Source organism: Argopecten irradians, unplaced genomic scaffold (genome assembly GCF_041381155.1).
Source record: "Argopecten irradians isolate NY unplaced genomic scaffold, Ai_NY scaffold_0693, whole genome shotgun sequence".
In the NCBI taxonomy this organism is placed as follows: Eukaryota; Metazoa; Mollusca; class Bivalvia; order Pectinida; family Pectinidae; genus Argopecten; species Argopecten irradians.
Window position 1 is genome coordinate 7402 of NW_027188160.1, and position 14498 is coordinate 21899.

Consider the following 14498-nt stretch of genomic DNA (forward strand, 5'->3'; position numbering starts at 1 on the left):
TTTGCAATTGTTACATGTCATTAAAACACTAGAAATATTACTGATATAATTAGAAATCTCTATTTCTATACCCGAAAGAGATTAGTCACTTGATCATATTAAATGCTACATAAATTTTACCAACTTTATTCATACAAACACTGATGCTTTTTGAAACTGTATTATCTCCCTTGGTACTGCAATTCAAAAGTCGATGATTTTGAAATGCATAACTTGTCGAATTTGCCTAAAGATACGCTAAAACATTTAATTGTTCATAATGTCTGAAAAGCATTTTTTAATGTTTCTATATATTGCTTGTGGTTGCATATTAAAATCATAGCAAGGGAAGGCCATCAGCGAAATACTTAAAGGTTATTTAATAGATGTAGATGTGATCAAATTAGCCATTTGAAAACATAATATGAAAATTTGTGTGGTACAACCCTCTACAGTAACACATCATATAAATTCGAAATAAGGAATGGATGCCCCAATGTCAATTTTTAATTCTGAATATTCATGTTTGTCAGCATATTTATTCGACAAAATCATTGGTAAAAATCATGCAAAACGTGAATTGAACATAAGATGTGTTGTCTACAGTGAACGCGACCAATTGTACTAATGAATGTCACAAATACTGATTAAAAATAAAAAATCTTATATCTAATCTCTAAAATGTCTTCAATAAATTTAACAAACCAAATGAATAAAAATGAAAAAAGTCCCAAAATCCTTCCTTATTCAATTGTAATAAAAGCATTATTATTTTAGTTACCATGGTAACCATCTTGAATATGCATAAGTTAAGCTAATTTGAAACTAATGTAATTGTTTGCTTTTTTTCCATAGTTTTTGTCTAATAAATAATAGAGAACAATAAGAATAAGAGAAATGTAAAGTTTGTTTAATTACACGGTCTTTATTTTAAATTAAACAAATGTATGTTCTTAATAACATATTTGATACTTGCCGGATGCACATACCATAAAGTGTATAACCCATATAGAGTCCTTTAGCGTAATAAAAAATATGTAACTTATTCAGATTCATGTCAGGATTTGTTTGTTTGTTTGATAAATCAACGTCATATTATATTAACAGCCAGGGTCATATAAGGACAGTCTCCCATGTATGCGGTGTGAAGCGTGTGTGAAGTGTACGGTGCGTGTGGTGGGAGATTGCGGTATGTTCGTGTTGTGTCTTCTTGTAAAGTGGTACTCTTGCCCTTTTTATAGTGCTTTATCATTGAAGCATGCCAACGAAGACACCAAGCAACACACCCCACTCAATCACAATACACTGACAACGGGCGAACCAGTCGTCCCAATCCCGGTATGCTAAACAGGAACAGAAACTATCGCATTTATAGACTTTGGTGTGATTCGGCCAGGAGACAGAACTCATAGCCTTCCCCACATTGGCGAGGGCTCAACTGAAGGCCAAAATAAGATGGTGTCAAGGGAGACGTTAGGAAGAATAAAGATAGATAGGAAGAAGATAAAAGATAAGTCCTAAATTTAGTCAGCTTTTACGATTATGCAGTAGGCATAGCAGGTACAATTTCAACGGCCTGCCTGTAGGGCCAGAATAAATATAAGTTTGTTCACAGGATGTGCTGTATGTTTTAAATTGAACAATTTAATAATTAATAACGGGTTTGAGAAAATTTGATGGATGTGTAAGTATATAACGTATTGTATGGCGATAAAATCGATGATCCAGTAAACAATAATCCAACAATATAATCAGTAGGGATAATCCAACACTTTTATAGTCGATGTATCAAATTTCTCTAGTAACTCTAGGGTTAATTGTCAAATTATGGAACAGGCTAATGTCTAATATTTAGGAAATTATTAGATATTATGATATATGCTGTTCATGTTTGATAAGTCTGCCCCAATCATAGCTATGATGTCACGGTTATGAAGGTGTATTTAATGTCAATACGATCACAGGTAAGTCAACAAGCTATAAATGTTATTGGAAGTCTGACTGTATTACAACAAGTCAAATACGTGCTGTCATATAGGATTCGATCACGTTCTCCGTCGAACACACAAAGCCACGTCTCCTTGTAATTCACACAGGTACTTATATATAATTAATGGCGCATGTCCTTGTATATATTGCGGCGATAGACATGGAAAATTTATCGCCCATTGTTATGAAGTTAATCATTTAAATATAAGTTTAAAATCAATTAATTCAACAACACATAATACACATTACACTGATGTTCATTTTTCCGTAATAGTATGAGATGAAGAGATCAGAATTTCGATATTAAATCAAACTACACATGCATTTTCTGAAACCTCTTATGTTTCGTTTATGCGATTATAGGTTAGAAAACAGTCACTTTTGCACGTTATTATGTATGTCAGAGCTTTGTGTCTAATGCTATTAAACTAAAAGATACATGTTTGTTTTTCTATAACCAGGTATTTTTGTCTATTACAGGATAAACACTATTCTATAGTAAGAGGGGTATCGTATGCTAACAGTTACAAAAATTTACAGAACGGCTCCTCGTCCGACATCTCCGATATGGCGTCTGTGGTAGGTATTAACCGTATGTTTTACACATGTATTACATATAGTAAACGTATCAGTCCTTGTAGAAGGGATGCATTGGGGACATTCTTTTCTGACTTCTTATAACAATACATTATATTAGATATAGTTATATATTCCTTATTGACTAAATGGAAGTTTTCAGTCATTTCTACATATTGGTTTGTGCAAATATAGGTGTTAATCAGTTGTACAATATGTAGAATGATGTGGGACTACAGCTGCAGAATGCTTTATCGATCATCTATGGAAAAATTGGCTGTGTTTTAGTAACTCATATTTTAACGGGATTCAGTTAACGGTTAAAAATTATTGCTGTCTTCTGCAGAACTTTTTTTTTATAAATACGCGTGTATTTATTGTTATTAGAATTTTCTCATGAATACTCATGTATACTTTGTAACTAGAATATATTTTCATGAATTCTCATGGATGTTCGAATGTCATCGCTACCTTCCGTAGAACTTTCTTATCAATACCCTTGTATTTGCACTTCCTATAGTAGCACTTTTTCATAAATACTCGTGGATGTTCTCGGTAAACTCGTCCATATTGTCTCTTTAGCCGCGTTGGTAAGAAAATCACAAACTACGAATTAGAATTAATAAAAACATTATCTGCTATTAAATGTGAATAGTTGATGTGCCATCTCCTGTTCAATAAAAGTGCCACTGGAGATCATGTAAATGAACAGGGATACGCGGCTATATAAATAACTACCAATCAAACAGGAATCTTTCAGATTTATTGCTTTTCTCGTTTTTATTATTGTAAATTGAAAACGCTTATATAGTCGACTGTTGTCTTGAGGTATTTCTAAGTTCAATGTGCATTGCAGTTTTTTTTGTTACCGTTGCACTGTTAGCGATCAAATATTACACTTTGATCAGCATTGTGTACAAGTGCACAAACTATGTCATATATAGTTTTTTTCTGACATTCTAGAAAGCAGACTTTCCTGTCATAAATTAAATCCTCGAACCTGTTAAAGCTGTAAAACTGTCAGCGTTTGTATACCGTGTGTTTCCACTGACTTCACATAGGTATTTTGTCACCGCTAATGATATATCCTACCTGTAACACGGCGTAAGGGATTGTTTCTGGGATTGGTTAAGATGCATGTAGTTACTTAGGAGTACAAATGTGATTTTGGCGCCCTTGCCTATTAAATGTACGTACATTCATTAAGATTCCAACGATAGAAGATAGAACACACCGTCATTACTTTAAGGTAAGATGAAAAGAGACGACTTTATATCACCTGGTATAACACAGATCTATCTAATTTCTCTTGTTTTTTAAGCTTATTTTTACGTTCATGTATTTACAATTAACACTTTAAATTATCGAAAGTTATGATAAATTCTTAATTTGATAGGCTGAAAAAGTTGTTTATACAAATTGTTGTTAAGCATGAATAATAAGTCAACAATTCTATATAGGTGAGCCAAAAAAGTTCATGTCAATATGGAGTTCAAAAGAAAGCTCTTCTTGATTCGTGACTATGACAAATACGGCACATATAGCTTTAAAGTCAATATAGCATGGTTTGGGCTGAATGATACGAATTCCTTTCTTCTCGTGAATATATTTGAAATTGCAACATATAACTCTTTTTACTTATTGTCATCTAGCATTAACGTGTGCTCCCATGTAAAACATGTCAACATGCTCATGCATTGAAATTGTTACTGCATTTATTTGTGTTAATTTCTTAATGAATAATTTGGTATAAAGACGTTCTTATTGTTTAAATTAAAATTTTCTTCCTGATGACTACTCGGTGAATCTAAATACACGATTTTGTAATGTGTTCTTACTGCAGTCATTATAAGAGGTACATTTCGTTATTTAAATCATGCGTTACCCTAAAAGAGTTAATAAGTTTTAAATACTTAATGAATATATTTTATATACTACATTATGCAGTTGTTGACTGGGATTGAGGGCAATAGATGACTTGTTGGACCAGAAGACAAACTGTTGTCCGCGGCTTCCGAACCCAGACGATAACTATTTTGTTATACCCATTGACTCATATGACAGTAGTTTTTGTCATACCAATCTACAATCGTTTCTCTATAAACTCTATTGACAAAAATGCCAATAAATAAACTGTTCCGCCGAGCGGTCCAAAGAACTGTTAGATTTGACTGTTAAAATGTGCTGTTGGACCAGAGTGACGCCACACTTACAATTAATGACATCAATGCATTATTTTGAGTCAATGGTGATAACAAAACAGTTATCGTCTGGGTTTTCGGGCAACAGTTGATTTGTTTGACCCTCAAAACAACAAATCATCTGTTGCCCTCAATTCCAGTCAACAACTCTAGACTGTCATATAATTCATAAGATCTTATAAATGCACGTTTTTATTTTAATATTAACCTTTAGAAAGGCATTTTGAGTAAAATATGTCTGTTTAATTATGTAAATGTCAATAAAAATCCCAAAAGTCGGTGATGGAAAATGCTTGACTGAAAGTATGACTTTCAATATATATCAATGTGGGCGTTACATATGATACGCTGGGGAAGGCTTGGGTGATCACTATCAATCACATGTATTCTAATTTCACGTAGAAATTTAACATGCTTATTGAAATACCTTTTGCTTGGATTATATCACGATCACGAGCTTTCTTTTTGTGTATAGTTTGCTTATATATTGATTGCTTTTAATATCACAAATATATATATAGAGGTTACACCACGAGTGGTTGTTGGATATGGATTTTATTTCACATGTGTGAGTTATTGTTTAAAAATTACAAAAGACACGAGCTTTTCCTTACGCGTATGGAATAAATTCCAAATCCAATAACTTGTTTGTACCATAATTAAATCACCTGGACGAAGGTCATATTACGATAAATAATATTTCCCGACGTGCAAATAAGCTTTTTTTTTGATATTTTCATAAAAATAGGTACTAATCAATATTAAAAAATCTAAATTGCATAAAGAATGTATTAATAACAAAGTATTTTAAATATGAACTACTATTTAATACATTCCTACTTACTGAAGGTCTTTTTTAATCTAGATTGCTATACATGAATGTGGATACTTGAACAATAATCCAAAATAACCTCTGGAGGACGACTGTTTCTTATTACATTGGAAGGAATAACATAAATCTTCTCCCATATTTCCAGGCCATAGTCAAATATCATTGGTCCGACAGGTTATTAATTGACGAAACATGTGTACCTGTAAATCATAAAAATCTTGAGATCCCTTAGTTCTTTTAGGATTATTTCAAAGTGAAGTGAGAAAACAGGGTAATGAACTGTTTCATTACGTTGATTTTTAATTTTACCCTTGTAATTAGACCATTGCATTCTAAGAAATTTGCTTTGGTGCCAAGAAAAGAGCAGAAGGGAATATTCTTTATTGTTTAACAGGCCATATATCCTATCAATCTCGTTTCCAAACCAAGTACCATAGAAACAAACTCATTTCCTACAAAAATTCGGAATTCAAGAGGATGGCGCCATTATTGATGACGTTAACGATGGACGTGACAATGAGAAGAAGAAATAGTTCGGGTCGAAGTTTAAAATCTCGACTGATCCATCACAAGGCCGGAATGTTATATTCTAACTCATACAGAGAGGGATGTGTGGATTAAATTATTCAAGAAACAAGTAGAACTATACCTGCACACAATAGATGTAAACAAACATGTAGACGAACACGTTGTGTTAGTGTTATTTCGGACTGAAGAAGGCCCTATAGTGGCTGAATATATATTCCATAGAAATGATTTTGATTTTACTTTGAATTTATTTTGGCCTTTTATTTCGGATTATTAATATACTAGCTTTATACCGTTTTTCCTCATTAGGAATATCAATGTATTTATAAAACACAATTATCAAATGGTTGAGAGTGTGATAACACGACGCATTGTGGTAGGTAAATGCTGCAATCATGTTCTCAATGTATTAATGACAATGCTATTTGGTTACTGTTTCAGGCAATGTTAGGTCTGATTAAGATGTAGTGATGACAATGACATTAGATAAGTAATAATCATACTTTTGATTTATTGTTGTATTTATCCAATAGAATTTTAGCGACGCACCTACATCAAAACAAGGTATTGAGATGGTAGACCGAGACAGAGGACAAATTATGGACGACACGGGCCAACAGAAGGAGGTCAGATCATCATCTTTATCAAAACTATTAAAAGGAAATTAGAAATGGAGTGTTGATAGGAAACATGTTTATATATTTTGTATAACCTTCAATTAAACTAGTAACATCATTAATTTGGTTTAGCATAGTTGTATTCCAGTTTATAAGATTTAAGTTGAGGTTTTAATAACTTACAGAATCACATTGTTAACTAAAAAGCCTTATGGCTTTGGTTAATATTATTATAACTGAAATTTAATGCCAACTTTTGCAATTTCGAAAGGAGCTGTTGTTATATGCACAATATAATTTTCTCAGTATTCTTTGCTAAGATGTGAACGGAAAATATTGCCTTGTGTTGCAATAAAGATAAATTGAAATGTGAATTTATAATACAAATTAAGTGTTTTAAGTCACCTGAGACGAATCCCAGGTGATCTTTCCTAATCGCCTTTTATCCGTCGTCGTCCGTCGTGCGGCGTTTGTTGTGCGATGATAAAAATATTGCATTCTCGACTTCTTCTCCAAAACCACTGAATCAAATTCGTTGACATTTTGCAGAAACCTTCTATGTTCAAAGGTCAACCGACATTGTGAATTATATTATCTCAGCTCCCAGGAACATAGGAGCGTGGCCAATAGGAGTCAAATAGGCTAAAACTGAAAAAAAAACTTGTCCTGAAATTCTACAAAAGCTATAATCAAATACTTTTCATAGCTGGTAAGGTCTTAAAGTCCTGTGCAACAAGGGTGGATTAAACGACTCCAGAGTCTCATGTTTCCCCTTGGGGAGGGGTCAAGTTTACTATAGTTTATGTAGGGAAAACACATTTAAGGTCAAATGTGTATTCCTGATATAGGGGAAAGCTAACTTTGGTTTTGTTGTTTAACATTGGAAACGCAAATTGGAATTTAAAGCATTTGGTTCGGTAACATTTTCTTCTAATTTCAACCATTACATATAGATAGTATCAAAAAGAAGAAAAAAATCTTATATGACGGTTCAAATTAAAAGTTTGTTTTTAATTAAAATGTTTTTAGAGAGAAAACATGAAATATAAATAAAAACAAATCTGTCGATGATGGGTTTTGAACCGACTGTGCAATGCTCTGTATCAGCACCCAGTTGACCATCACGTCCTTTTCGGCCGCGTGTTTCTCTTGTAGTATTTATGTCACTGTTTGTCTATATATTTTAATATTTCTTTTCTTTTGTGCTATGCAGGGAATGTCGTGCCGAAGAGGATGTGCATATGGTATTATTAGTCTTATGATTGCGGCAGTTATCGCCCTTGTTGTCCTCGGGATATACTTTTTACCAGAACCGACCAACCCGCTACCAACGAACAGTAAGTGATCAGTTTCATTTTATAACGTGATGTGTTGATAACAGCACTTTACAATGATGTCGCCATCCATGAATGGCGGTATTTGTTAAAAGATCGTCACTACATTGTATATCTGGTGTTTATAAATATTTCATATACAATTTTTATATCTCAAATGATTTGGTGATGCATATCATTATGAACATTTTACCAGATAAACATACCATGCGACAGATTGTATCCCCAGAACCGTTTGTGAAGACACAATACGCGTAGTAATTTGAGTTTCTTTGTGTGAAAATGGGACTATTTATCAATAGCAGTGTGCTCTGTAGCTTAGAAGGAAATACACATGATTTATTTAAAATACAATGTTTTGTGCGCACAGTATTAAAGGCCCACTACCTTTCCGAAACGGCTTTTAATTTTTAAAATGGGAATGTAAAACAAGATCGATAATTTTGTAGAGTTGCAAAAGTTATTAGCTTACCGTTAATACTACATTTATCATCACCTTCTGAACGATTTGATTAGAATAAATAAAATGTTTATTTTCATAAAGCGGGTCGTATTATGTTTCCCGCCGTCGTCCTAAGTACCGCGCTGTAGTTGATTATCATTGCGCCAGACGGCAAAACAGCGAATTGACTCTCAAATGTTTTCATATATTACGCAGGAAATCTTGCATATATTTGGTGTCGTAACCTTATTTTAGGTCATCGGTATGCATTTTCTGATGTTATTAATGTTTTTTAAGAAACCTTTATATTTTGCTCCGCAAGGGTAATGGGCCTTTAAAGCCGCATAATCCGTATCTTTCAGTGTCCGTAAATCAACAAAAGAAAATTAGGGTACATATATTATAAAAAGTTATCAACTTTCCCCTAATTACACACCCAAAAAGTCCCGAGTTCAAAAGAAATTAATGATTAAAAGTTCGATATCCAGAGTGTTTGAATATTCATTTTCAATCGTAGACGATCACGTGACTTTCCAGACCAGACGAAATGGCTTGCCCAGTCAAAAGTGTGTCGCTCATGTTAGCAGGAACTTCTACGGAAGAACTTGTTACTTATCATAAACAAGTGAATGTTTTGTTATGTGATGAAGTTAAAGAGTCCCCCAGAACAATATATATATATTATCGTCGTGTAAACAATACTTCCATTCGGTCATTTTGAGTGTTTACAATACGGCGATCGGTTGACTATGCTTTGCCTAATTTCCGGGGGCCACCGGAGGGATTTTTGTGGGAATGGTATTTAAACTTCGTATAAAATACGTGTTGCGATACCATACATCGTACTAGACAAGATAATAAATTGTACAAAAATGTACCAGATATATAAATAATGGTATTGATAAATAATGAAATAGACAAGACACATCGTACTAGATAGAGACAAAAAATGGTTATCTACATGGAAATCTCTGGTGATATTTTTTAAAATAAATATCTCAGACGATATTTGACTTGCCTTGGATAACCATATAACTTGTTTTATAAAGGTCCAAATGAAATATAATAATAAATCAAGTAAAATATGCACGGAGAGCAAACTTGACATAATATGCATTTATGTTCAATATCATATGTGTATACATGTATACATATCTATTAGTTAAAAAATCACCATGTACCGCCATAAACGAGTATAAAACTTAATACATGTTATTGTATGTATATTTCTGATATTTATGTTGGAAAAGCTCCATGTTCGTTAAAAACATGATGATAAATTTTCTGGTGAAACTATAAACATTTGGTTCTATGATTTCAAGGATTACAGAAATTTAAAAAAAAATAAAAGAAAGAATGGGGTTGAGGTTGCAATAAGGCGGTTTAATGTGTGTTAAAAGTTCTGAATGTCTAACATGCAATTATGTATATATTTTCTGTGTAGATAATGAAGACAGCTCCCTTAGTTAAATTTGTGATGTACATGTACATGTACATGATAGCTTGTTAATGAACCATATAATATGATGTCCAGCCGTGAATTTGCCTCTGAATCAAATGAATCAGAAACATGTATAATGAAAGACCTAGGTGTTTCTTATACAATCATATTCATGCACAAATAGCACATTCATATACATTGTATAGTGTACATGTACACATATTGTACATGATTGAATTTGAAGTCAATAAAAAATGACTGGAGTTCAAAATAGCATCCAGTAGTAAATAAGCTGACTATAGCATGTGATTATAATGTCATCAGAGTAATTGCAGTAAAATTCATTTTTTAGTATGTATATAGTCTAACCTAGTGGAAAATCTAACTTTATTAGTTGTATTTTGTTAGTTTATTGTTTTATATTCAAGCAATCCTAATTCCTTTAGTGTGATCTTGCTCCAAACACTAAGTGAAGTTGCTAATAGCTTGTACATGTAGACCTTGATTGACCTGGACTAATTAGAAGTTATTGTCAGTCTATTCCTTTCTAATTCAATCAAAACTTTGCAACTTAAAATAGTCAATAATGAATAATGCAATTTAACAACATGCATCACAGGCTATTTTCTCTACAGATATATGGATATCCTTATATATATGTGCAATCTGTGTATTACACAACAAGATTTTTTTTATTACACATAGGGATATATGTATATCTATAGAGCCAAAATCTTGTGATTTGACACTGACTTTTGACCCAAATAACCTTTGATCTAGCTCCAGTCTTGTTTGCTATTTATTTTCTGTATTTGAACATTTCTAAAATGAAAACAACATAATTAAACAACTCAGTTAAATGACATATATTATTTTAATTGGTTTAATTTTTCATAAATTGGAATGACATCCTTGTTCCATATAAATTATTCAAAAGCTATACATACTAGGTATGTAAACATGCAATAATCATTATTATTCCTTTTTTCATTTGTGTGAAGAAATAAATAATTTGAAAATATCCTGGTGATAATAGTAAAGAATTATGCTAGGTTTGTTCTGTCCTTCCTTCTTGACAATAATTTCTTTCTGGTTCATAATGGGTACATTACAAACAGACTTTATTTTTTACTGTCAGTTTTGATCTCAGAGATACATGTAGTTGTTTTTCCCTTTTTATTTTTTGGCGAGCTGCCATCACATCTTGCACTTCTGTCATCTGGTTGAAGGTCCCATACATTCTATAAAGAAAATATGGAGTAAATGTCAGTTATGTACATAGATAAATACTGTATACATGCATGTACATAATCTTTCAGTGTAAGCCTACATGTAAAACAAACTAGTTCCAATTGTTTTCTGTCAAACACAAATTTATAACAATTACACATTTTTTGAACACGTTTATCAAAATCAAACCTCACTAGATACTAGGTTAGTCATTTCTTGAATTACAGGGGTCTAGGCATTTTCATGTGAAGAATAATGGTACTAATTAGTGCCAGAATTTATGTAGCCTAAATGTATTGGACATAATATATAATACATATTTTAAAAAGTCAATTACTATTCTTTACTTAACCCACTTATGATGTATTGGTGTGAATTTTATATAATTAAGACCAGCAGAAAGGATAACGAGTACGTGACTAAGTGACTGTAAGTCTAAAAAAATACAATCTTACACACACGAGCACTAATGAAGTAAGTTTGAAAGTGGCTTCTTTAATACAGTAATATCCATAGCATACAGTAAAAGGATATATATCACTGATATACATAAATACACAAATAGATATCGGAAAAGATATCACACTCCTGGCGCTGTAAGCCTGTAACAGTAGCTACATGTATGCGATCATCTTTTAAGGAAACGCGTATAATACGACTCTATTAATGCTTCTGTTGTAATCCAAGATTAAATCTGTTATATGTTTCCCAATTTATCAATACTTTTTCTGATTTCTAATCTCTATTTTACTACGTTACCAATTCCAAAAAGCGACCAAACACTTATAGAATATAACTGTTACCCCTTTGGGGCCCCACTCACCTTATAGAGACGAAGAGAAGTCAGTTTATGTGGTTTTGGTAGATCATTCACAAATCATAGTTGTTGTCATAGCTCGAATTCGTTTCCATATAATATTCTCAGCAATTCACAACATTTCTTAGTTTAAATAACTTCCTTATTCACTTCGAATCAACAGTTGATGCTAAGCCAGCGAGCTTTCACTGCAAAGCTTGCTCCATTGCGGTAAACAACTTTTATTTCCGGACATGCGCAAAGTAGCATTTCTAAGCTTTGGAGGCGTTAACTTTTGACTTTCTGTCGGACCCGCGCATAAGTCTAAAATGAAATTTTGTATATTTATATCTTTGGACCTCTTAACTTTCTAGACTTGTAATTTTGGGAAAGTTCATAACTTTTTAGGGCTATTACACCATATCTTGTCATTGTTTGTTTTACGGACCCTGAAAGATACGGATCATGCGGCTTTAAAGATCAACATAATCCGTATCTTTCAGTGTCCGTAAATCAACAAAAGAAAATTAGGGTACATATATTATAAAAAGTTATCAACTTTCCCCTAATTACACACCCAAAAAGTCCCGAGTTCAAAAGAAATTAATGATTAAAAGTTCGATATCCAGAGTGTTTGAATATTCATTTTCAATCGTAGACGATCACGTGACTTTCCAGACCAGACGAAATGGCTTGCCCAGTCAAAAGTGTGTCGCTCATGTTAGCAGGAACTTCTACGGAAGAACTTGTTACTTATCATGAACAAGTGAATGTTTTGTTATGTGATGAAGTTAAAGAGTCCCCCAGAACATATATATATATATTATCGTCGTGTAAACAATACTTCCATTTGGTCATTTTGAGTGTTAACAATACGGCGATCGGTTGACTATGCTTTGCCTAATTTCCGGGGGCCACCGGAGGGATTTTTGTGGGAACGGTATTTAAACTTCGTATAAAATACGTGTTGCGATACCATACATCGTACTAGACAAGATAATAAATTGTACAAAAATGTACCAGATATATAAATAATGGTATTGATAAATAATGAAATAGACAAGACACATCGTACTATATAGAGACGAAAATGGTTATCTACATGTAAATCTCTGGTGATATTTTTTAAAATAAATATCTCAGACGATATTTGACTTGCCTTGGATAACCATATAACTTGTTTTATAAAGGTCCAAATGAAATATAATAATAAATCAAGTAAAATAAGCACGGAGAGCAAACTTGACATAATATGCATTTTTGTTCAATATCATATGTGTATACATGTATACATACATATCTATTAGTTAAAAAATCACCATGTACCGCCATAAACGAGTATAAAACTTAATACATGTTATTGTATGTATATTTCTGATATTTATGTTGGAAAAGCTCCATGTTCGTTAAAAACATGATGATAAATTTCTGGTGAAACTATAAACATTTGGTTATATGATTTCAAGGATTACAGAAATTTAAAAAAAAATAAAAGAAAGAATGGGGTTGAGGTTGCAATAAGGCGGTTTAATGTGTGTTAAAAGTTCTGAATGTCTAACATGCAATTATGTATATATTTTCTGTGTAGATAATGAAGACAGCTCCCTTAGTTAAATTTGTGATGTACATGTACATGTACATGATAGCTTGTTAATGAACCATATAATATGATGTCCAGCCGTGAATTTGCCTCTGAATCAAATGAATCAGAAACATGTATAATGAAAGACCTAGGTGTTTCTTATACAATCATATTCATGCACAAATAGCACATTCATATACATTGTATAGTGTACATGTACACATATTGTACATGATTGAATTTGAAGTCAATAAAAAATGACTGGAGTTCAAAATAGCATCCAGTAGTAAATAAGCTGACTATAGCATGTGATTATAATGTCATCAGAGTAATTGCAGTAAAATTCATTTTTTAGTATGTATATAGTCTAACCTAGTGGAAAATCTAACTTTATTAGTTGTATTTTGTTAGTTTATTGTTTTATATTCAAGCAATCCTAATTCCTTTAGTGTGATCTTGCTCCAAACACTAAGTGAAGTTGCTAATAGCTTGTACATGTAGACCTTGATTGACCTGGACTAATTAGAAGTTATTGTCAGTCTATTCCTTTCTAATTCAATCAAAACTTTGCAACTTAAAATAGTCAATAATGAATAATGCAATTTAACAACATGCATCACAGGCTATTTTCTCTACAGATATATGGATATCCTTATATATATGTGCAATCTGTGTATTACACAACAAGATTTTTTTTTATTACACATAGGGATATATGTATATCTATAGAGCCAAAATCTTGTGATTTGACACTGACTTTTGACCCAAATAACCTTTGATCTAGCTCCAGTCTTGTTTGCTATTTATTTTCTGTATTTGAACATTTCTAAAATGAAAACAACATAATTAAACAACTCAGTTAAATGACATATATTATTTTAATTGGTTTAATTTTTCATAAATTGGAATGACATCCTTGTTCCATATAAATTATTCAAAAGCTATACATAC

At 32.3% G+C, this 14498-nt stretch overlaps 1 protein-coding gene across 4 annotated transcripts; it reads left to right on the plus strand.

Moving 5' to 3' along the window:
* Positions 1-1173: 1173 nt before the first annotated feature.
* LOC138313464 (uncharacterized) lies at positions 1174-8082 on the plus strand. Of its 4 annotated transcripts, none has more exons than XM_069253887.1 (5): positions 1205-1489; positions 2447-2547; positions 3752-3793; positions 6639-6731; positions 7936-8082. In XM_069253887.1, exons 1-5 carry the CDS (start codon positions 1435-1437, stop codon positions 8065-8067), a joined length of 423 nt encoding a protein of 140 aa, XP_069109988.1. In that variant the 5' UTR covers positions 1205-1434; the 3' UTR covers positions 8068-8082. The 4 variants fall into 4 exon arrangements, with proteins under 4 accessions (XP_069109989.1, XP_069109991.1, XP_069109988.1 ...); XM_069253889.1 differs by having other exon boundaries at positions 1209-1430; positions 2449-2547; XM_069253888.1 differs by lacking the exon at positions 3752-3793 and having other exon boundaries at positions 1174-1489.
* The last annotated feature ends 6416 nt before the right edge of the window (positions 8083-14498 follow it).